Source organism: Lingula anatina, chromosome 5 (assembly GCF_051362555.1).
Source record: "Lingula anatina isolate TDL-2025a chromosome 5, LinAna3.0, whole genome shotgun sequence".
NCBI classification, from domain to species: Eukaryota; Metazoa; Brachiopoda; class Lingulata; order Lingulida; family Lingulidae; genus Lingula; species Lingula anatina.
This window is the reverse complement of record NC_141771.1, coordinates 2,830,816-2,854,773: the sequence shown is the minus strand read 5'-3', so window position 1 is coordinate 2,854,773 and position 23,958 is coordinate 2,830,816. Positions and strand designations below refer to the sequence as shown.

The window sequence follows — 23,958 nt, the reverse complement described above, 5'->3', positions numbered from 1 at the left end:
ACTGCAACTGAATAATGTATAAAGCCATCGCTTTCAGTGAAGAATAGCCATTCAAAGTTGCGTCATTAATAGACGTGTGAAGATTCTTTTGTCTATATAGCTACTTACGTTTGTCTAAAGCTACTTATATATGTCTGGTCTTACCTGCCAATATTTCGTCTGCTTGCAGTCAGACTTGATCAGGGAATGAGGTTTTGATAGGTGTGACAATATATCACCCCCTCTGGTGTGTTATTTGATCAGACCCCCCCCCCCCCTTGCCTGCCCCTCTCTTAGGAGTGGTAGGTACAGGTTGGGTAGCTCAGTCCCATCATTCCGATTCAACTTGGCCCCATGTAATACCCCTTTAACACTGGACTGCGTCCTTTCTGCGACCATGAAATTTGACATCGCTGTGGTCTTAATAAGGAGGCACGTGCATTGATTTTGTATCAGAATGAATGCTCAATGATCGGCCAGTTGTCGGCACGTAAAATATTATAATTTTTAAACTCTCAAATGGGGCCGTACTGCTGGACGCAGAAAAGACGCCGTCCAGTGTAAAGGGGGCTTAAGTAGATGCTGATCGCTTCAAGAACTTTATGTCGTATAGGTCCCGTGGCTCTCCTTCCAAGATTTTTGTCTTCTAGGGTTGTTGATGTTATACAATACCCTGAACTGTCTGTTCCTGGTGTTGGCTGAAGGCAGATTTTTTTATCACGTTTTTTAATAGATGTTTGATGTTCCGTGATTCTTTCTGTTATGGAACGTCCTGTCCTGACTGAAAGCAGACGATATATTGGCTAGTAAGACCAGACAAATATAAGTAGCTATAGACTTGTAAAGAATCTTTACAAGTCTATTACAATAACATAGATAATGAACTGTTCTACGCGTGACATTAGGTTTATCAAACTAGACGACGTTCCATTTCGTTATAAAAAGATTTTGATTTAGTCCAAATGCATTGCTATCTCCCCTCTCAGCTTCAGACGAGCACATGCGCTATCTAACTGGATGAGATAGGATAAGATAGCCATGGTTGAAGTTAGTCGAAATACCGTCAATAAACCCCGCTTATTGATCGTAGCCCAGCTTCAACATTTATTATCTTTTGACAATGACAGGGATGTCCATATTAACAGTATTGTACGTCTGTAAACTTACTGACTAATAAATAACTGAAAAAGGACACTCCAGTTGAAGTAATGCGTCCATATCATTTAATCAAAATAAGATAGTCGCGACTCTCGCCCTATCTTGAAAATAATCAGCGAAGTCCGCGTGACACTGACTTTAAATCTCTCCTTTACAGCAACCATGAAAATTGAATTCGGAAATCAAAGACAGGGTCTCTGGGCCTCAGTTTTTATTATATGTCTGATCGTAAATGGTCAAATTTCTACCGAGGCTAAGAACTGCAAGAAGATCGATGACTGTTCCTGTGAGTTCGACGACGGAAGTGGACGAGTTGACATACGGGGTCTTGGTAAACAGGACGGAACGCCAGCGTAAGTTATACCACGGGTATTAAGTAATAGTAGGCCAACATTATTGCCTTTTACCAGAGAAAGGTGTCAGAGCTTTCTTTCTTCAGCAGTCAAAATCTGAGGTGTTTGGGAAAATGTCACTGATAACCGTTAGTAGCAGTTGCCTGTGCGTCATCTAGTGTATCAATATTTATTTGACTTACACTACGCTAAAATCGCGTGAAACATACTACAGATTAAAAAAAAAAGAGCTGCCAATTTAACAGTTATAGGCCTATATTTTCCATTTCTCTATACTGCTTCTAATCCAGTCTGACTTCCTGTCGAAATTACACTTTTCCTCGTTTTCAGTACTCTTTACAGTGCTAGTAGTCTCAGCTCTATACGCACAGAGCCACAAGGACCCATTCACGTTTCGTAAAACATGTAAAACATGTATTTATAAAGAAAATCAACCATTATGTCTATAAAAACATTATCTAGATAGCCTCATTCCCCGATGAAGATGTTCTGCTAGTCAACAAAATATTGGGGATAAAAAACTATTTCAGTATTAAGCTGTTGGCCGAAGAAAAATTACTCCATTCTTAAAAACATTACGTATACACAACTATTGAAAAGGATAAAGAAAAGGGATAGAATTGCTTCTAAGTGTCTGTTTGTCTCTCTGTATTCATTTGTCTCTTTGTTCATAGGTTCAGCGCTAACGAGCCAAATAATTATTGGAATTACCAGTACAACCCATGTTACCCGTTTTCACAGGGAGCCTACTGTCAGAACGTCGCAGTAAGTGTACAGTTTACAGTTGTCCTTTTTGGAAGATATTCAGGATCTTACATGTTGGTTATAGTTTTGACCATCTAACTACGGCCTTTCAAGTGATAGCGTTTGGTTGTATTGTTGTAGTTCATAAGGGGCAGCGCGTGACGTCATGAGCAGCCACTCTTTCCAGCTGGCAAAAACAACCCAAGTATCGAGACATTTTCAAATACTACTTTAACGACAGAGGCACGCTGCTGGGAGAGATGCGTTAACAGTAAGAGGGTGTTGGAGGCCTGGCTAATGCTTCTTTGCTTTTATCATACTATTTAATAATATACTTAAATTCTATCCAGGTCTGCCAGAAGTCGAGCGGAGGAGACTATGGCTATCCCATAGGCCGGCAGGATTCAGCAGAGTGGAGCTTTGATCCCAAGACACAACAAGTCCAAGTAAAGTACTCAGAGTCCACGGGGCTAAAAGAGTAAGTTTGGGTCTCATTCTCATTTTCGACCGAGCATACATGTAGTATAGGCACCGCATGTACATGTAACAAATTCACAGGTGTCCATATTGGATTTGGCAACCATATTGGAATTTTCAGACACCTCCCCTATATATCCAGAAATACTAAGAATACCATTTTCTATAACCATGCCAAATGTCTAGCTTGTGGGTAAAAGTACACAAATTACATTAACTACACCATAGTATAACCATTCTCTTCGTTTGCTGTGTAATCTTTTTCTAGCCATTGTTATCGTGGCAGGAAAAGAGCTGTACTGGGGGTGATGCAAACAGGTGTCTACTTTCGAAACCTAAAACTAAAACAAACACGTTACTAAAAGTGCTTTGAACACGGTCTGCAAGACGCTGGGGACATGGAAGAATATAAGGACGATATATACATTAACTTTTTTTTTCTTATATGCAGGAGCACCATAGTGACGTGGAAATGTGACCCCGGCGTCACTGGTGATGCGACCTATAAGGCAAACACTGGAAACACGTCACCATATGTGAGTGCACTGTACTTAACCTAGGCTCCATTTAGAATAGGGGAATAACAAGTCCGAGGGTCCAATATACATATTGTTATGCGATATTTATGAGAAAAAAAATTAATTTCTCTTCTGCTACTGCCCTCCGAGCAATTTCCAAATTTATGTAAATTTCTTTTTTTTTAAGATAAAAGATACGTCTCCGAGTTTCGATTGAAATAAATTACGAGAAAGCTGTTCGTTTATTCATTCCTTTATCTATTTATTTCTTTATTCTTTGATTACACTTAACTTCAGATTATAATGTTAACAACACTTTCAGACGCTCACTGTTACCCATGCAAGTGCGTGCCCGTCTCATAACACTGGTAACACTGGGATCAGTGGGGGTACCGTACTCATTATTGTGTAGGTACTCAACTTCACCTCTCTCTCTCTCTCTCTCTCTCACCGGCCACTCTCTCTCTCTCTCTCTCTCTCTCACTTGCGCGCATTGTTCGTTTACATCATTTCCAACGCAAAAAGCGATGTCGTAAACGGATGAATCGTCTGTATTAGAGATTTTCAATAATGAAATCATGCTATTTATCTATTTTATTGATTTACTATAATTTTTTGTTAAACCATTTGGGTTTATATATTTCAGGTTCGTAGTTCTTTTACTGGTTTACGTAATAGCTGGCATAATATTCAATAAAGTAAGAAGGCAAGCCTCGGGAGCCGAACTCATCCCTAATGCAAACTTTTGGAAGGGTTTCCCATATTTGGTAAAGGTAAAGAATGCATTTTATGTAATGGAGAAACAAATAAAGAACCATAAATAGAAGTCCAAAATAAACGAGAAAGAAAGAAAGAAAGAAAGAAAGAAATATAAACTAAGAAAATAACGTTGACAGAAAGAGAGAAGAAAAGACAGAAAAAGAGATGAATCATTTTAAAAGGGGTAGTTGTTGTTGTTGTTGTTGTTGTTGTTATTATTCAACCTCCTGAGTGTTACTAAGGTCTAAGATGTGACAATGTTCTATTTAATTCAGGATGGCGCTGTATTCGTGTTTACTGGATGTAAGACGGACAGAATTTATAAAAACTTGGACACAAAATAGCCCTCCTGACCAAGATAGGAATGAATATTTGTAAAAATAATGTATTTACTGTGAGGACTATAAACACATGACTAAAATCAAGAACAAACAGACGTTGGGGAGAGTTGGTGGTGTTTGGTGGTGTTGGTGGTGACGAAGAATCAACTCCTTTTTCGAAGTCAAAATGGTAAAATCAACCCAATTTTATTCCGAAAATCCACACCTTGTGGTGTTATAGAAGGATCTAAGGGCACAAATTGCCCCATTTCTTCGAAACTCAATGTTTGGGATTTAAGACGTGGTAGGTTAAAGCATATGTAACCCCCGCTGTATATGTCCAAGGTCTGTCATTGACTTAAATAAGGCCTACTAGCAAGTGTCCTCAAATATGAGAAATGTAACAAAGACGATAACTGATACATGTATTTAAAGGTTTGTGCTCACACATCCTGTTTTTAATTTTTATTCATTATTTATTTATATCATTTATTAACCACACTTCCTGCTTCAAACTATATTTATTTACTTACTTATTTTTTTATCACACATTTTGTTTAAAGTTATTATCTTTTTTTCTTTAACTAATTTTCTTCATTTTTTCCGCAAATAAATGTTCATGTACTTACTGCTCTACGGGAGTTAAAATCCTTTATTTTTCTCAAGCCACTCCATATAGAGTTGGGGTGCTTATAATCATTCAGCCAAGCTGTGCTCGCACTGGGTTCCTTCACTCGAGAGAATCGGTTATTGTGATATCACATACTCTATGCTACAGTGTATTATATGGGGCGAGTATGGGCGAGTGCCGGAATCAAGACACTTGCGCTCGGTCGCAATGGGCGCCGCTTTCGAGTTACGAGGCCCAGGTATACGTTTACGAGCGCACGCTCTTTTATATTTATTTCACTAATGATCAATTTCACACTCATATACACATAGACTTTTTCTTACTATCCGTTCCCGGTTTGATTAGATGAAAGCAAGTGACGTTTCTTGCAGTATGACGTCATACAGCATGTGCATTAGAAAGCGCACACTGGCGTGGGCAGACATGCGCATACTGAAAGAGAGAAAGCAAGTGTCAATCGCTTTCAGTAGAAAACTCCACAAATAATCCCATCTTCATTTCAAAGGTGAATGGCGCCAATGGTAATCACGTTAACAAACACTTCTCGGTGGCGTCCTCTTTATGGTGCGTATATGTAACACGTGCCCTAGTTGACGTACAACACATACCCATCTAATGGAAATGTGTACACCGCGCCAGTTGATTTAACGGCAGACTGTCTTAAGGACACATACACGTTATCTTGAACGCGAAGAGATAACTGGTGGGGGAGGGGAAGCGTTCAGGCAATACCTTTGTACCCATCTCTCCCCTCCTCTCGTCGATAACCTCTTACACGGGGCTCACACTTTGCAAACTCCTTCCGCTGGAGTCAATAGTCATCAGTTCATCGTTTTAAACATATTATGCAGAAGAAAATGATCAGTTGCATTGATTTTATTTTCTTTAAGTAATTTAATGAGGCCGTTAATAAACGTCTTTTCTATAGGTTGAACTCATGCACGATTTAACCGATACAAACCAACAAAACTCAAAATAAAGTTAGTTTTACTGGTTACTGGACGGACAAGTCAGATATTGATACAGAAATACTCACGTCAAGTAAATAGGCAATGCAATATTGTTATTTAGTTAATATACGCCTTGATATATGAGGAAATGAGAAGTCAAAAGTTTTCTATTACCCCTGTGTGACGGGGTTTAACTTCATATGCCCTTGATAACGTGTTCTAGTATATGTATATATGGGTCAGGTGACCCATATTTATTGTCAAAAGTTTAATTTTGAGAAACATAACACTGCAAGAGAAGGCAAATTTGCAAGAAGAACCAGGGGAGACAAATTGGATTGAACCCACGGACTAAGGGAGAAGATTACCGTTGCGAGCACATCGTTTTCCAGGGTGCTTCAAGTGAAGAAATGAACGCACTATAGATGCACTGGTATAGGCCCTCGCATTTTTTTGACAAGAATCCTACAAAAGCGGGAATAATAACCGAGGAATGTATTAGCACAACAAGAACTATTCTACGATTCCAGGCTCAGGATTCGTATAATCTATTGCAAACTGTCTCCTGAACATTGCATCTGATCTACGTTCGTATCCCGCAGATACAATGCATTAAGGCCTAAATGCAATATACCCATTAAAACGCTTGACATCGTGATACAGACTTTTCACTCTTAATCATAAAGTACACTTCTGCAGGAAAAGAACCCCTTAACCATGGACAAGAAAGAGAACGTGCTTTGTATGATGTTGGCATGGAGTTTGGTATTAAGTTTTACATTCAATATTGCCGCGGCAAGAGACTGTGTCAAGGTAAACGATTGTTCCTGCCAAATGGATGACGGTTCTGGGTTGGTGGACATTGCCACACTGGGGAGGACGGACGGCAAACCCGCGTAAGTATAATATATTGTACACGAAGATACAGTATTTGTTCATCTCATTGGAATGTCATTCAATGTGTGGGGTGATTTGTTTGGGACTGGTGTCCCGTTCCTACTTTTTCGGCACTATTGCAGTCCCCTCCCCCCCCATATAACTCTGATTTCGATATCTTTTCTATTTATTAATTTGTGTGGTGACTATGACCAGTGCCTCCGATATTAAAATAAATTTGCTGTAATCCTATTTGCCATCGAGTTTGAAAGTTTAATTAAAATATAAAAAATTATCTACTTACATTCCAAACTATTGTTTGTATTGCATAAAATCTATTTGAAATGTAGAGACATTGATGAAAGTCGCCTTAACATAAAAATAAAATAGGGGAATTTAAGAGGGTGGGGGGATACTGCAAAAGTATGCTTTTTCACCTATACCCACTACAAGTTTTATTTAGCTAGTTAGATTGTTTGGATGTTAAATTAGTGAAAGATAACGTCAGACACAAAAACTAATCAGAAAACGTACGAAAAGGTACCCCCCACCTCCACAGGTACACTTAACTTTATTTTCTGATTAGAACCACTTCCGAGGCGCCTGTCATGCACCGGTGGTTCTGATCCTCTCCATATGTCACCTGACCTTCTCCACCATGAGCTGACCTTTTCGACCTTGACCTAACCTTCTCGACCTTGACCCAACCTTCTCGACATCATCAACCACTGACTGTATCCTTCTGTTATAACTCCTTGCTGTAACTATGGTTAGGAGTATGGTCTTGTAAGAAGAGGGCGGTAATACATGTATTCTCGCTTGTTCACCTCACACAACTTTTTAAAATATTTTTGTGCAGATTCTCAGGCTTGGATCCTAACAGTGTGAAGTACTCGTACAACCCGTGCTACCCTTTTACAGACGGAGCGTGTGAAAATGTGGCGGTAAATACTCTCAATATCACCTTACGTATTTTAAGTGTGTGAGACAAAACTTAGATACACTGGTAATATATATATTTAAAATTAATTTAAATCTAAATTTATAATGCATTTCTTTTACTTACGATCTCTCTCCAAAGAGGACTACTGTGATAGAAAACTCACGACAGTTTTGTTTATATTTACATATTCTTATTTTAAACCCAAAAGCACAAACTGTTATGATTTGCTATCATATTATGTCAAATATCGGTTGAAACCAGCCTCGTTTCAAAACGCATATCCTACTCACGTCGTTCTCGAATAATTAGGCTTCGTAGTTCAGCGACGATTACATGTATAAGTTCTCGCGAATAACGAGGTGTCTGATTACATACTGTTGTGCAAAAAGAAACTGAAACAGTTAAAAGAAAACAACCAGAAAAATATTATTTATACATTTTATAATGTATTTGGTTCATTTTTTATTCGTTATCGCATTGCACCTGCTTGTCTTTGATTATCCCTGGCCCCTCTCTCCTCCCACACCTCCTTTGATTTTCCGCCTTAAGGTCATTAGGGGCGATTCCCATTTGTGTTGGTACACTCCACCGACCCTATTTTCACGTAAAATGCTGTTTCATTTCATATATCTTCACAGGCGTGCCAAAACCTTCAGAACCAGAACATCCCTATTGGAAAGCAGGATGGTTCTCTGTGGAATGTTGACCCTGCCTCCAATGAACTCATTGTGACGTATACACAGAACTCTACAGGCCAAGAACAGTAAGTTATAACATCATCACATGTAATGATCAGGAGTACACAGTCTAGTGAATAAAAGAAAATTATGACATCTACACAGCTTATAATGACTTATAAAACAACTTATGCAAGTAAGGTATCCTTTTTAGAATATTTCGACAGTGCCATCAGTGATGGTCCACAGAAATGTGCGGATGTATATGCAATGTATGCGTGTGACATCACATAACGGGACTGATAGTCTCACCGTTTGTGGTAATCAATCCCTCACTTTTACAGAGTCACCATCGTCACACTGGTATGTAACAAAACCATCACTGACACGGCTGATTACATCGCAATAGGCACCGTCACGGGGAATGCTCCCTATGTAAGTACATCGCAATAGGCACCGTCACAGGGAATGCTCCCTATGTAAGTACATCGCAATAGGCACCGTCACTGGGAATGCTCCCTATGTAAGTACATCGCAATAGGCACCGTCACTGGGAATGCTCCCTATGTAAGTACATCGCAATAGGCACCGTCACTGGGAATGCTCCCTATGTAAGTACATCGCAATAGGCACCGTCACTGGGAATGCTCCCTATGTAAGTACATCGCAATAGGCACCGTCACTGGGAATGCTCCCTATGTAAGTACATGGATCATGGAGTTATGTCTGCCAGAGGAGAAACGGGGAGAAAGGGAATCCCCCCCCCCCCCCCACGTCCCTCAACATGAAAGATCCTTCACCATTCCACTTCTTCCTCCCGAAACACAGTTTACTAATCCAAGCATTTCATTCTGTCCCTGTGCCATACGCCTCTTTATAAATTTGTCCAAGTCTACTTAGGCCCCGTTCACATGACAAGTCTATTTTCTAAAAATCTATTTTCTATTCGCGGTATCTTGTAATCACGGTCCATGTGCCCTGAATATCCCGCGGCGTAATTACTGGCGGCGCTAGCCAGTTACTTCCAAAGCTGTAATTAATTCTCGGGATATACAGGGCACAGCCACCGTGATTACAAGATACCGCGAATAGAAAATAGATTTTTAGAAAATAGACTTTCCGTGTGAACGGACTCTTATTATATTATTATATTTGGTGAGCGAATGTCCCCGTACGGCCCCCGGGCTCTGTCCCCTTAACAAAGTTTTAAATTTCCCGATGGAACCTTTATCAACCTACAAATGGGATTAAGATTGACAGATATTAAGTCATCCTAACAAAGTCCAATGTGATCTTATAAGATCCTGTAGGATCCTATAGGACTTTTTCGTAAAGGTAGTATTTATTGCACAACGGCGCTAACGCTGGGTTTTGGAAAATATGTTCTTGTCGTTCAAAGATGATATTGCTTGGCAAAGTTATTAATTTTTGTATTTTCTTTGTAGTTTTTAAGTATCAGTCACAAGTGCGCATGCCCAGGACTTTGCACGCCAGGTCTGAGTGCAGGAACCGTCATCATCATCGTGTAGGTATCGCAGCACTCGGCCATCCTCGGGTGATTCCGTATCTAATCAAATCTGTGTAGATTAAAGTTTTATATGGTTCAATGTGCGGAATCGACCGAATATTCCAGAATGGGTCTCATAGATATAAATGTATTTTTTCTTTTCATTTATTAGGAAATGCTAATATAGTCAGTAAGTACAGCGTATATAATTTCGTATTTCTCATTCTTTGAAATTGTATTGCCTGATTCTCTCGTTACGTCACCCCTAAATTTGTTTTCTGTACCCTACGAAATACAAGTATAAAAATATACTTGCATTACAACGATTATTATTGCTTGTTAAAACCTTAAAATATAGAAAAAAAAACACGTTCGATTTAAGCTCGTCGTAGTTGCCTCTTATAATAACGGTATCTACTAATATAACACCCTTTTAAAATAAAACTGGTGTGACAGCAATGGTAGTCCTAGGAATGGAAGTCCAATATGATAAGTCCAGGTAAGAGTTAGTCGCAGTATATTGTCACCTGTACAGGATGACGAGGATCAGACAGCGGTTCCTAGCGGACTACCATTCTTGCCACACAGTCACCGGTCTGGACGCAACCACTGTAACCATTTTTGTTATTAGGTTCTTCTGCGTTCTTGCTGTATATCTCATAGGAGGAGTGCTGTATACTAAATTTGTAAAGAAATCCACGGGGATGGAGTTAATACCGAATTTGGGCCTGTGGAAGACATTCTTTCAGTTGATAAAGGTGAGGAGATGAACTGTATACATCGGATATTATCGGCCTTTTTCGGTGGTTCTAAAAGACATGCGCTTTCGCGAGGTTAGCGTCATCGCTTGATTTGAAAAAAAAATGTTAATGGAGTTTTATACATTGTTATCCTTTTTATTTTTCTCAGTCCATTAGAACCTTCTTACCCTCCCTTCAATCAGCATCTATATAGATAAGTAACACAGCCGGTATAAATAACCTACTAGTACGGCATAAGGTCCATTCAAAATAGGGGACTAACAAGTCCGAGGATCAAATATGGCTGACCCACTTGAATACTTCCCCACGGGATATCTGTTCAGTGTCTTTTAGCGCTGGAGTGGGGTGCCAGATTTTACTCTCGGACTAGTTAGTCCCCTATTCTGAATGGGGCCATACTCACAAGTACATGTACTGTAGGCCAGAAATAGCTGCCCCTCCCCCCTCCCTCACGCACTTGTCTCTTTGCACTGCTCTGGATGCTCTTGTTAGGGCGAATACATTTTAAAAATCAAAATCAGGGCAATGATATGATAGATGAACAAAACTTTTTTAGATGTCATTGTTTTATATGTCAAACTTGACTTTAAAAAACCCTAATGACAAAGTCATATAGGCGGGCTACATGTACCACGTCTGTAGTAGGAAAACATGAATCTATGAGTAGACATGCATAAAATAGGGTATTACTGAAAATTAATTGCTAAGTAAAGTTATTGCTGTCAATAAATACAAATAAAGTGTTATTAACTGTTGGCTTTTTTTTTTCAGGACGGTGTCATGTTTCTCGTCGGGAAGTGCAGAAGGAGCCAGTATGATAGAATATAAAGTTGTCATCAGTATGCCTACTTAGAATTTTGTATTCTGTAAATATTTTTATATGCCAAACGACTAATAATTTACAAATTATTTCAATCGGTGTTACGAGTTAAACCTGAAAGAAATTGATTCAGAATGTTCCGAATGATGCTGTTAAAGAGAGAGGCGTTATGTACAGCTTTTTCCAATATGTGATTTATATTAAATTGAAAATTATATTTTCTCATCTTTAATTTTACTGAAGTTTTAATTTTAAGGTAACAAATAATGGTCATTGTATGCAGTATAATACCACTCATTCTGCTAGTTGAGTCAATGTTAAGCTTCGAGATTATGTTAGTTGCAACACGTAATTTGTTCAATTCGGGTATTGTGGTTGTTGCGACATGGCGAAGTGATAAATAATTAATCAAAATCAATCTTATCGCATGGAATGTTCATAATACAATAAAAAGGAGATAAATGCATATGCATATTAGATAGACTAATATTATATTGTATTTTTATAAAGGAACAAACTCGTGATAAGCGTCTACAATGGCGCACCAAGGGGAGGATGAGAGGGGCACTTTCCCCTCACTTAGCTCCTTTATCTTCCATAATAATAAATAATCAATTAATAAAATAGATAACACGGAAGTGAGCTAGCACGCAGTATCATACAATTTTCGATTGTTCTTAACTAAAATTGAGGGAAAAAGAGACAAACACGAGGTACAGTACGGCGCGGAAGAAAAGACGTTAAAGTAGAGAAAATATTTTCTGGAATAGCACTTTGATAAATCAAACCGCTCCACGGTTTGGTCCTCTAGAACACTTCTTGTGCATAAAATCACCCCCCCCCCCACCCCCAGGTGGCGTTTGATGGATTATTGATGTTTTATTTTAACAACTAAAATCAAATTTTGTACTTTACCTTTCTGAATGAGTGTAAACGCACATACTAATACTTTGTCTTACATAGCTGAAATTTCAAAACTTGCACTGAAACTTTAATTTAAAAATTCATTTGAAATAATTGTTCCATGAATAGATGTTTTAAAAAGTGAATTACTACTACATGTATATTAAGGATTTTTGTTTCACGTAATAAACGTTCCCAAAATGTATGCATACTGTCATCGTTAAATGATAACGTAGGGGTTCGGATACCCTTTACCAGGGTGACAGATATATTATAGGAAAATTTTGAAAACGCCAGAAAATGAAATGACTGTCACTTTATCTTAAGGCATATCTGTGGATATCTTGTGGTAGAGGGTAGGATTCGGGTTTGATTCCTGGGTCGGGCACTGAGATATTATTTTAAACTTCTCACGAAATGCTTTTCGAAGTTTCGTTTGGTTAATAAAAAGGAAAGTTTAACAGGGGAGGGAGGGTGGACTTTAAAAATATTGTGTTTTATTTTTTAAAAAATTAGCTCGGGAGTGCGTTTTTTCCCAAATATACAGTCAGCTTAGATCCCCACAATTAAGGCACGTCGTGGTTGTTATGCAAAAAGATAAATTATTAAACTTTGGTCGTTGCAAAATGCATAGAATAATCATGAAGGATTATTAAATAAAAACCTGTATGTAAATAACATTTTAAGGTTAAGATCTTGGGACCCCCTGGCCAACTGTCAGTAAACCAAAATACAAAGAGAGATTGTAATGATAGTAGGTCTGATCCCACCGGGGATCTGCTCCAGTACACTACTTAAATCAGTTAAAACTTAAAATATTCTGAAACATTTAAGCAGTCAAAAGTTCAGTCAATTCATAAAGTTCATTCAATCGTTCAATATCACTTGGATTAATAAAGTTACTCTAAAAGTTCAACATTGGATTAAAAATGATCATCATTTAAAAGTTCATAGTCTGACATATAATATTGTTCACTTTAAAGTTCATTGTCTCATTAATAATAATGGTCACTTTAAAGTTCATAGTTCGTTACAGTAAATCAGCAAATCTCTTGGGAGGTCTTTCTTTTCCTTTGTGGTCTTCCCTCATTTCTCAAATTGCTGTCAGGTTGGTTCTGGGAAACTTGCACCTGTTTAGATTGGCCATGCTGCTTCATCCTGTGTTTGATGGCACTTCCTTTATGTTTCAGTGGACTGCCTTCTACATAATTACCTTTATGTAAACATTTCTGCAAATTTGACACCCAATCTGGAACTCGGTCACTTAAAATGGCTTAAGACTGTCATGGTGCACAATCTTCATTTTACACTTAGGTTTGCCTTTCACTGCAAACAACAAATCACTGTGCTTTTTGACAACAAAAGGTCCTTGCCATTTATCACGTTTCAGCTTTGGGCTCAGTCCCACTGTTCTAGTGCTATCTAGTAAATACACCAAGTCACCAACTTTATAGTTGTTTTGCGAAATACGGGTGTCGTGGTCTCTTTTCTGCCTTTGAAAGTCCTTTTTCAAATGCAATCTCACTATTTCATGAATTCTAGTCATTTTTTCTTGCAACATTTTGACATACTCTGAAGGAGACGTCACAGATTGGTCTTCTGGTGTTTTTCCAAAGATAAGTTCTGTAGCTGTGTGAACTTCTCTGCCTAACATAAGCAAATTAGGGGAATAACCAGTGCTTTCATGTTTACAACACCTGTATGCTGCAGTCAATAAAGTCAAAAAAAAAAAAAAAAAAAAAATGTCCCAATCCCGTTGGTCTTCTGACACCAAGCTGATATCATGTCACATAACACAATATTGAATCTCTCCACCATTCCATTTCCTGAGGGATGATAGCTGGATGCTCGGGTTTTATTTATTTATACTACTTGACCTACTTGTTTGAATAACTGTGACTCATAGTTGCTACCTTGGTCTGAATGGAGATCAAGGGATAGGCCAAATCTAGAGAAAAAGTCTGTCACTAGCTTGTGTGCTACAGTTTTAGCTGACATGTCAGGGATGGCATAGCACTCCACCCATTTGGAAAACTGGTCCATTGCTAAAAGAATACATTTATTGCCTCTTTCACTGACTGGAAAAGGTCGTAAGATGTCTGTTGCCACTCTGTCCATGGGAGCGCCTACAGCATATATTGGCAAAGGAGCCTTGGGTCTTGGCCGTGGTCTTTTTCTCCCACCACATATAGCACATCTTCTTATGTAATCTCGTACACTTTCTTTCATCTTGTACCAGTAGAAGTGTCTTTTCAACTTGCTCACTGTTTTCTTGACGCCAAGGTGACCTGACGTGACTTTGTCATGTCCGCCCTTCATCACCTCATTCCTCATCTCTTTCGGAACCAATATCTATAAAAAGGAACCTGTCATATCTAAAGTTTCCCATCTTTTATATAAAATGCCCTCCTGTAGCACGAGTTGGTCCCAAAGCAACCATAACTGTCGCACTGCAGGACTTTCTGCGGCCACTTTATCTCTTTCTGGTCTCTGTGATGACTGTTCCTTCCAGTCCAGCACAGTCTTCAACTCGAGGTCTTTACGCTGCAAATTCAACAATTCATTCGCAGTGTAACTGCCCAGCCACTAGGCTGGAAGTCTATCTCTGTCATTCTCAGATTCACTGAGATCTGTATCTTCATCATCATGAGAAAAATCCTGATCCTTGAATGTCAAGTTTTCTCTAGGCAGCACTTCCTTTTTCTTGGAAACTCATTCTACGAAGAGAAAGTGCTCTAACTTCCTTAAAGATACACTTGAACTTCATGGTCACCCAGCTCAGGGTTGCAAAGAACAATGTCAGTAGGATGTAATGACCTGTCAATAAAACTGAACAAGCTGCTGTATACACATGTTTTATTGGACATTTTCTTTGGTTTCCCGATGCTTGACCACTGTCGCAGACTCCATTGTCTGGTTTGGTTCTTTCTTTCGGTTTTCTGTCATTCGTCTGGTTACTAAAGGGACGGCATCTTCTTCCAAATATTCAGACCACTGTTCATGTTTCTTTTTACATTGTACGCAACCCTCGCATGGCAAATTGCTAAAAATGGACTCCCCATCATAGCATGGACACTCGTCTGGGTCGCATGGAAACCTCGATATTGCATCTGCGTTACCGTGTCTAGCCCCTGCTCGGTGTTCTATTTTAAAATCATACTGTGATAGCACTTCCAGCCATCTGGCCATCTGATCATTGGGCTCCTTAAAGGACATAACCCATCGGAGGGCACTGTGATCGCTTCGTACCAAAAACTGTCTACCCAATATATGGTGTCTAAATTGTTGAACAAAGGTAACAATGGCAAGCAGTTCTTTTCTTGTCACGCAGTAGCGGCGTTGAGTTTTCGTCAATGACTTAATTGCATACGCGACTGTTTTCTTTATTTCTTTCTGGGTCTTCTCACACCACTGTTACTGAGATAAAACGGCACCAATGCCCGTGGCTGAAGCATATCAGTGTCAAGAATGTACAATCCTTGATCTTTCGGATACGCCATTACTTCATTACCCAAAAGAGCACTTTTAAGGTCCTCAAATGCTGTCTGACAAGAGTCCGTCCAAGTAAACGCCTGGCCGGCCTGGAGCAGGTACTTAATTGGAGCAGCTCTTGTTTAAAATAATAAATCTACGATAATATGAGTGTAACGTTAGTAAGTGACAGCATGCAGCGAATAAGAGCGGGGAGTGTTTAGTAGAGTAACTTAAGTTGATTGACATGCTCTTATGGTATTTATACAACTGCGCTTAGTGTGAACGGAGAGAAGGCCGCTACAGATTGCATGAGGTAGAAATAGAAATGAAGGAAGCGGCGCGGGTAATAACTGGACAGTAGTTCAATAAATAATAAGAAAGATAATATCTGAGTTGTATTTGCTACCTCGCGTAACATGACGAAGACATGCCAATGGCTTCGTCACATGAGCACAGTCCTAGAAAAAAACGTACATCAGTCAGCTTCCTGGGAACTGGCCATTTCTTTATACACTCTACCTTCTCAGGATCTGGTTTAACGCCATCTTGTGTCACTACATGTCCCAAAAACTTAACTTCTGTCTGGAACAACCTGCATTTGCTAGGCTTCAATTTTAGCCCTGCTTTCCCGAGACGATTAAAAACCTCGTCAAGTCTTTTATAATGTTCTTCAAACGATTTACCAAACACAATAATGTCATCAAGATAAATCAACACTGTCTGCCATTGCAAACCACAGAAGATCAGTTCCATGCACCGTTCGAAGGTTGAAGGAGAATTGGAAACACCAAAAGGCATAACATTATATTTGTATAAACCATTTCTGGTCACAAATGCAGTCTTATAGGCTTATCTTCTTCTGCTACCTCGATTTGATAATACCCGTTCTGGCAATCAGCTATTGAAAAGAAAATCAAACCACCCAGAGAGTCTAAACAGTCATTTAATTGAGGAAGAGGGTAAGCATCTTTCACTGTTACATCATTGAAGCGTCTATAGTCTACACATGGTCTTGTAGTTTCATCCTTTTTCTTGACATAAACTAGTGGAGATGACCAAGGTGAGGTGGACTCTCTAATAACACCATTTTGTAGCTGTTCCTTAATTATTTTCTCTTCTTCCCCAGCAAACGCTCTAGGGGGGTCTTCTGGGCTGCTGTTTTATGGGTCTTGCATCACCTGTGACGATCTTATGCTTTACGATAGATGTGTGACCCATGTCACTGGAAGACTTGGCAAAAACTTCACTGTGCTTCTGCAGGAGTTTCTTTAATTCAAATCTTTCAAAGTCAGTCAAATTCTTACCTGACTCTTTATAGAGGCCAGCCAGGTACTCAGGCAATTCTGGGTTATGAAGGGTTAAGTCTGGCTTTGGTTTACCAGGGGTTAAGTCTGCAAGTTTATCACCAATCACATGGTCTACCTCATGTAAATGAGCAATGCAGGTGTCTTTCAAAAGAAATGTCTTCATTAGAAGGGTTAAGGAGTCTGACAGGTATTTTATTGTCTCTTTTGAAAGGATCAACTAGCACATGTCCGATCAGAAAATCACTTGATTCTCTGGAATTTCCTCTACCTGTCTCAATCCTGATTTTATTTTGCTAGAATCAACTCTCCCTTCTATGATCAACTCATTGTTTGCAGGAATAATAACATCATTAGTCACTGCCACTCTAAAGGCATGCTTTGGTTCCTTCTCAACTAAACAAGCCACTCTCTTCCCAATAAGTTTCAGCCCGTTCACACCCAGTGAAAAATCATGATGGCACAGGAAGTCCTTTTTTTTGCTACAAGCATGTCCCATACAAACACTTCTTCACCAGATTGAAATTTTATTTCCACGTGGCCTTCAATTTCAATGTTTCTACTGTCTGCAACCTGCAATTTTCTATTAGCCTTTTTCAGTTCAGTCTAAAGTCATGAGGAATTTGTTCATAAATGTGGGATGATATAATTGTTTTTGACGCACCAGTGTCTACATAAAGTTTACTTCTTGGCCCTGAATCTTCACTGGCCAAGAAACACTAGCATTTCTACAGCAGACAGTTTCAATGCCACTGTCAACAGGTGTTTTTAGGGGTTCATTCTGACCGGCTGGAATGCCCCTTCTCAGTTTCCCTGGTTGTTTACATGCGGAGCCTCTTTCACAGGTGCCTTGCATTCTCTTGTCAGATGCTCATATCTATGGCACTTGAAACACTCTACGTTGTTTTTATGTACAGACACAGATGTGTCTGTACATATTGCCATCACCTGCGTCTGTCGTCGCCGTCACCGCCGTCACCGGCGAAGTGCACTTTCATTGTAAACACGATAAGTGGAAGGCAGTTTTACTTTTTGGCTTTATATTTACAGAGCTGATGAATATTCGTAAAACGCAGGTCAAGTTAGAAAATCAGCATGATTGGGCCATTATTGTAGAAGTCATGCTGTTTTTTTTTTCACTTTTCAGCATATATGCAACACTGTTAACACATTTCAAGGAAAAACCGATAGGCCTGTTGTCATGAAACTCACAGGAGAAATAGATGTTACTTAAACACAGGTCAAGTTTGAAAATCGGCATGCAGCCCGAGTTGGAAAAGGAGTCTTATTGGCTTCTTTTTCAGGAAGTTATACATTTTCAAAGTGTGAACTTGAACTCCCATATGGCCCTGAAGCCTTATGCTTGTTACACATTTTACTTACATTGGTATTACCTGCTGAGCATAATTAAAATTTGATGTTGAATTTGCAGTTTAACATAATGTACTTTTGCACCAGAATTGACAGTAGCCTATTTTGTGCATAGTTATTTCCTGCTTTTTGTCTGTACATTTGACAGCTTTGCTGCCTTGTTCCAATTTTCTGACTTGGGAGGTGGAGGACTTTTCGTGTCTTTTGCTTTCTCTTTCTTTATCAATTCTTTAATTCTAGCTTCTTGTCAAACTTCTTTTCAAGCTGGTGTAGCTGACTTTCTGTTACGACAGCCTCTGGATTCGCTGCCCTAACGCTTGGTCTTTTCACTGTCTCTTCTCTTCGACTGTTGTACATTTCAAGGGCCTCCCTTGCTTAATCTAGATTTTTGGGCGTTTTCATGCCCACTGCCACGGCGGCTTGATGGTCTGGCATTTTTTTTATAAAGTGGCTCAATGCAATCGTCTCACTGGTGGTGCAGTCAGCCGTCGGGTAACCTTTTAACAACTTTCTAATATCGGAGATGTACTCTGGCAGTTTCTCTCTTGAACTAAACTTTCTATTCTCTAGCTCTGATAGATAGGAGCTTGTAGTGCGCTTTTCTTGAAATCGGTTTTGTACCAACTTAAGGTTCAAAGTTCAACAACACACTAGCCGAATGTAAACAAAAGGCTATAGCTTAATGCAGTAATTTTTCCATGAATTAAAGCTATGTAAAATCGTTACAGTATTTAGGCTGAAAACATTAGAGTAAAGCTTCAATACACATAGACTTATTGCCCCATTGTTTTTATTTTATATATAAGGACACACTTTTTTATTTTTATGGATGGCATCCTTCGCGCGCACCGATTTTCGTCTGTTCTCAAAAAAAAAAAAAAAAAAAAAACCATGAAGGTGTATTTAAGTTACTTGGTAGAGAATAGAAATTGACAAAATACAATGTGAAAAAACTTTCTCTGAGAAACCTTTCAATTATAGGAAAGTGAACAGTGGTTAAACCTTTAGTATTTCTCATCTTACGTAGTGCATTTATAAACTCTCCTACCAGCCCCCCCCCCTCCCTCAATACTTAAAATATGCATATCATATTTAACTTTATCAGGAATGGAAAAAGATACAAAATAAAATGACCAAGGATGGCGTCTGATTACAAAAATTGACGGTAAAAGGTACCCCGAATAAAAATTTTACCAAGGCCCTAAACTTTACATGGCTTAAAAGACTTCTTTATAAAGAAAAAAAAAGAGTAAGTGGAGAGCGTTTTTTTTTCGGCGAAATGTCAGGACTCGGTAGTAACAAAAGGTGAATTAAAAATACTAAAAGCAACTTCTTATCCCTTTTGGCAAAGATCATTGGTTCTTTGAGTGAAATTCAGAAAAAAATTCAATTTAACTCCAGATGAAATCCTATCACAACCATTATGTCAAAACTCAAAAATTGAAAGAAATTGAAAAACCATTTTCCATAAAAGATGGTGTAAAAATGTTTTTTTTTTACTTCAATGATATTATAAATGACATTTGAAACCCCCTCTGTCTAGAGGAACTCAACAAAAATCAACCTTAACACTAACTTTCTGGGCTAATTCAGCATCCAAAAGAGCTTAAAATCTGAATGGCTATCTCTTCCCATGGAAGGAAATTGAGCATATCAATCCAAGAAATAATTGACTCAATTAAACAAGTTACCATATTAAACAAATTAAACAAGTCCAGATATTTTTTCCCAAAAAAATCCTCCAAAGCCATAGGCCTATATTATGACCAGATAAAGGTGTAGGTAGGGCTGCTGTTTTATGGGTCTTGCATCACCTGTGACGATCTTATGCTTTACGATAGATGTGTGACCCATGTCACTGGAAGACTTGGCAAAAACTTCACTGTGCTTCTGCAGGAGTTTCTTTAATTCAAATCTTTCAAAGTCAGTCAAATTCTTACCTGACTCTTTATAGAGGCCAGCCAGGTACTCAGGCAATTCTGGGTTATGAAGGGTTAAGTCTGGCTTTGGTTTACCAGGGGTTAAGTCTGCAAGTTTATCACCAATCACATGGTCTACCTCATGTAAATGAGCAATGCAGGTGTCTTTCAAAAGAAATGTCTTCATTAGAAGGGTTAAGGAGTCTGACAGGTATTTTATTGTCTCTTTTGAAAGGATCAACTAGCACATGTCCGATCAGAAAATCACTTGATTCTCTGGAATTTCCTCTACCTGTCTCAATCCTGATTTTATTTTGCTAGAATCAACTCTCCCTTCTATGATCAACTCATTGTTTGCAGGAATAATAACATCATTAGTCACTGCCACTCTAAAGGCATGCTTTGGTTCCTTCTCAACTAAACAAGCCACTCTCTTCCCAATAAGTTTCAGCCCGTTCACACCCAGTGAAAAATCATGATGGCACAGGAAGTCCTTTTTTTGCTACAAGCATGTCCCATACAAACACTTCTTCACCAGATTGAAATTTTATTTCCACGTGGCCTTCAATTTCAATGTTTCTACTGTCTGCAACCTGCAATTTTCTATTAGCCTTTTTCAGTTCAGTCTAAAGTCATGAGGAATTTGTTCATAAATGTGGGATGATATAATTGTTTTTGACGCACCAGTGTCTACATAAAGTTTACTTCTTGGCCCTGAATCTTCACTGGCCAAGAAACACTAGCATTTCTACAGCAGACAGTTTCAATGCCACTGTCAACAGGTGTTTTTAGGGGTTCATTCTGACCGGCTGGAATGCCCCTTCTCAGTTTCCCTGGTTGTTTACATGCGGAGCCTCTTTCACAGGTGCCTTGCATTCTCTTGTCAGATGCTCATATCTATGGCACTTGAAACACTCTACGTTGTTTTTATGTACAGACACAGATGTGTCTGTACATATTGCCATCACCTGCGTCTGTCGTCGCCGTCACCGCCGTCACCGGCGAAGTGCACTTTCATTGTAAACACGATAAGTGGAAGGCAGTTTTACTTTTTGGCTTTATATTTACAGAGCTGATGAATATTCGTAAAACGCAGGTCAAGTTAGAAAATCAGCATGATCGGGCCATTATTGTAGAAGTCATGCTGTTTTTTTTTTCACTTTTCAGCATATATGCAACACTGTTAACACATTTCAAGGAAAAACCGATAGGCCTGTTGTCATGAAACTCACAGGAGAAATAGATGTTACTTAAACACAGGTCAAGTTTGAAAATCGGCATGCAGCCCGAGTTGGAAAAGGAGTCTTATTGGCTTCTTTTTCAGGAAGTTATACATTTTCAAAGTGTGAACTTGAACTCCCATATGGCCCTGAAGCCTTATGCTTGTTACACATTTTACTTACATTGGTATTACCTGCTGAGCATAATTAAAATTTGATGTTAAATTTGCAGTTTAACATAATGTACTTTTGCACCAGAATTGACAGTAGCCTATTTTGTGCATAGTTATTTCCTGCTTTTTGTCTGTACATTTGACAGCTTTGCTGCCTTGTTCCAATTTTCTGACTTGGGAGGTGGAGGACTTTTCGTGTCTTTTGCTTTCTCTTTCTTTATCAATTCTTTAATTCTAGCTTCTTGTCAAACTTCTTTTCAAGCTGGTGTAGCTGACTTTCTGTTACGACAGCCTCTGGATTCGCTGCCCTAACGCTTGGTCTTTTCACTGTCTCTTCTCTTCGACTGTTGTACATTTCAAGGGCCTCCCTTGCTTAATCTAGATTTTTGGGCTTAAAAGACTTCTTTATTAATAAAAAAAAAGAGTAAGTGGAGAGCGTTTTTTTTTCGGCGAAATGTCAGGACTCGGTAGTAACAAAAGGTGAATTAAAAATACTAAAAGCAACTTCTTATCCCTTTTGGCAAAGATCATTGGTTCTTTGAGTGAAATTCAGAAAAAAATTCAATTTAACTCCAGATGAAATCCTATCACAACCATTATGTCAAAACTCAAAAATTGAAAGAAATTGAAAAACCATTTTCCATAAAAGATGGTGTAAAAATGTTTTTTTTTTACTTCAATGATATTATAAATGACATTTGAAACCCCCTCTGTCTAGAGGAACTCAACAAAAATCAACCTTAACACTAACTTTCTGGGCTAATTCAGCATCCAAAAGAGCTTAAAATCTGAATGGCTATCTCTTCCCATGGAAGGAAATTGAGCATATCAATCCAAGAAATAATTGACTCAATTAAACAAGTTACCATATTAAACAAATTAAACAAGTCCAGATATTTTTTCCCAAAAAAATCCTCCAAAGCCATAGGCCTATATTATGACCAGATAAAGGTGTAGGTAGGGCTGCTGTTTTATGGGTCTTGCATCACCTGTGACGATCTTATGCTTTACGATAGATGTGTGACCCATGTCACTGGAAGACTTGGCAAAAACTTCACTGTGCTTCTGCAGGAGTTTCTTTAATTCAAATCTTTCAAAGTCAGTCAAATTCTTACCTGACTCTTTATAGAGGCCAGCCAGGTACTCAGGCAATTCTGGGTTATGAAGGGTTAAGTCTGGCTTTGGTTTACCAGGGGTTAAGTCTGCAAGTTTATCACCAATCACATGGTCTACCTCATGTAAATGAGCAATGCAGGTGTCTTTCAAAAGAAATGTCTTCATTAGAAGGGTTAAGGAGTCTGACAGGTATTTTATTGTCTCTTTTGAAAGGATCAACTAGCACATGTCCGATCAGAAAATCACTTGATTCTCTGGAATTTCCTCTACCTGTCTCAATCCTGATTTTATTTTGCTAGAATCAACTCTCCCTTCTATGATCAACTCATTGTTTGCAGGAATAATAACATCATTAGTCACTGCCACTCTAAAGGCATGCTTTGGTTCCTTCTCAACTAAACAAGCCACTCTCTTCCCAATAAGTTTCAGCCCGTTCACACCCAGTGAAAAATCATGATGGCACAGGAAGTCCTTTTTTTGCTACAAGCATGTCCCATACAAACACTTCTTCACCAGATTGAAATTTTATTTCCACGTGGCCTTCAATTTCAATGTTTCTACTGTCTGCAACCTGCAATTTTCTATTAGCCTTTTTCAGTTCAGTCTAAAGTCATGAGGAATTTGTTCATAAATGTGGGATGATATAATTGTTTTTGACGCACCAGTGTCTACATAAAGTTTACTTCTTGGCCCTGAATCTTCACTGGCCAAGAAACACTAGCATTTCTACAGCAGACAGTTTCAATGCCACTGTCAACAGGTGTTTTTAGGGGTTCATTCTGACCGGCTGGAATGCCCCTTCTCAGTTTCCCTGGTTGTTTACATGCGGAGCCTCTTTCACAGGTGCCTTGCATTCTCTTGTCAGATGCTCATATCTATGGCACTTGAAACACTCTACGTTGTTTTTATGTACAGACACAGATGTGTCTGTACATATTGCCATCACCTGCGTCTGTCGTCGCCGTCACCGCCGTCACTGGCGAAGTGCACTTTCATTGTAAACAC

At 38.9% G+C, this 23,958-nt stretch overlaps 2 protein-coding genes across 2 annotated transcripts; both read left to right on the top strand.

The window, feature by feature from the left end:
* Positions 1–346: 346 nt before the first annotated feature.
* Positions 347–4,865, top strand: LOC106151385 (uncharacterized). Its single transcript, XM_013524616.2, has 7 exons — positions 347–1,490; positions 2,165–2,255; positions 2,585–2,712; positions 3,163–3,247; positions 3,552–3,637; positions 3,876–4,002; positions 4,264–4,865. Exons 1-7 carry the CDS (start codon positions 1,300–1,302, stop codon positions 4,330–4,332), a joined length of 777 nt encoding a protein of 258 aa, XP_013380070.2. The 5' UTR covers positions 347–1,299; the 3' UTR covers positions 4,333–4,865.
* Positions 4,866–6,291: 1,426 nt separating this feature from the next.
* On the top strand, positions 6,292–11,908 carry LOC106151379 (uncharacterized). Its single transcript, XM_013524610.2, has 7 exons — positions 6,292–6,785; positions 7,625–7,709; positions 8,347–8,471; positions 8,730–8,820; positions 9,831–9,910; positions 10,524–10,650; positions 11,425–11,908. Exons 1-7 carry the CDS (start codon positions 6,607–6,609, stop codon positions 11,479–11,481), a joined length of 744 nt encoding a protein of 247 aa, XP_013380064.2. The 5' UTR covers positions 6,292–6,606; the 3' UTR covers positions 11,482–11,908.
* The last annotated feature ends 12,050 nt before the right edge of the window (positions 11,909–23,958 follow it).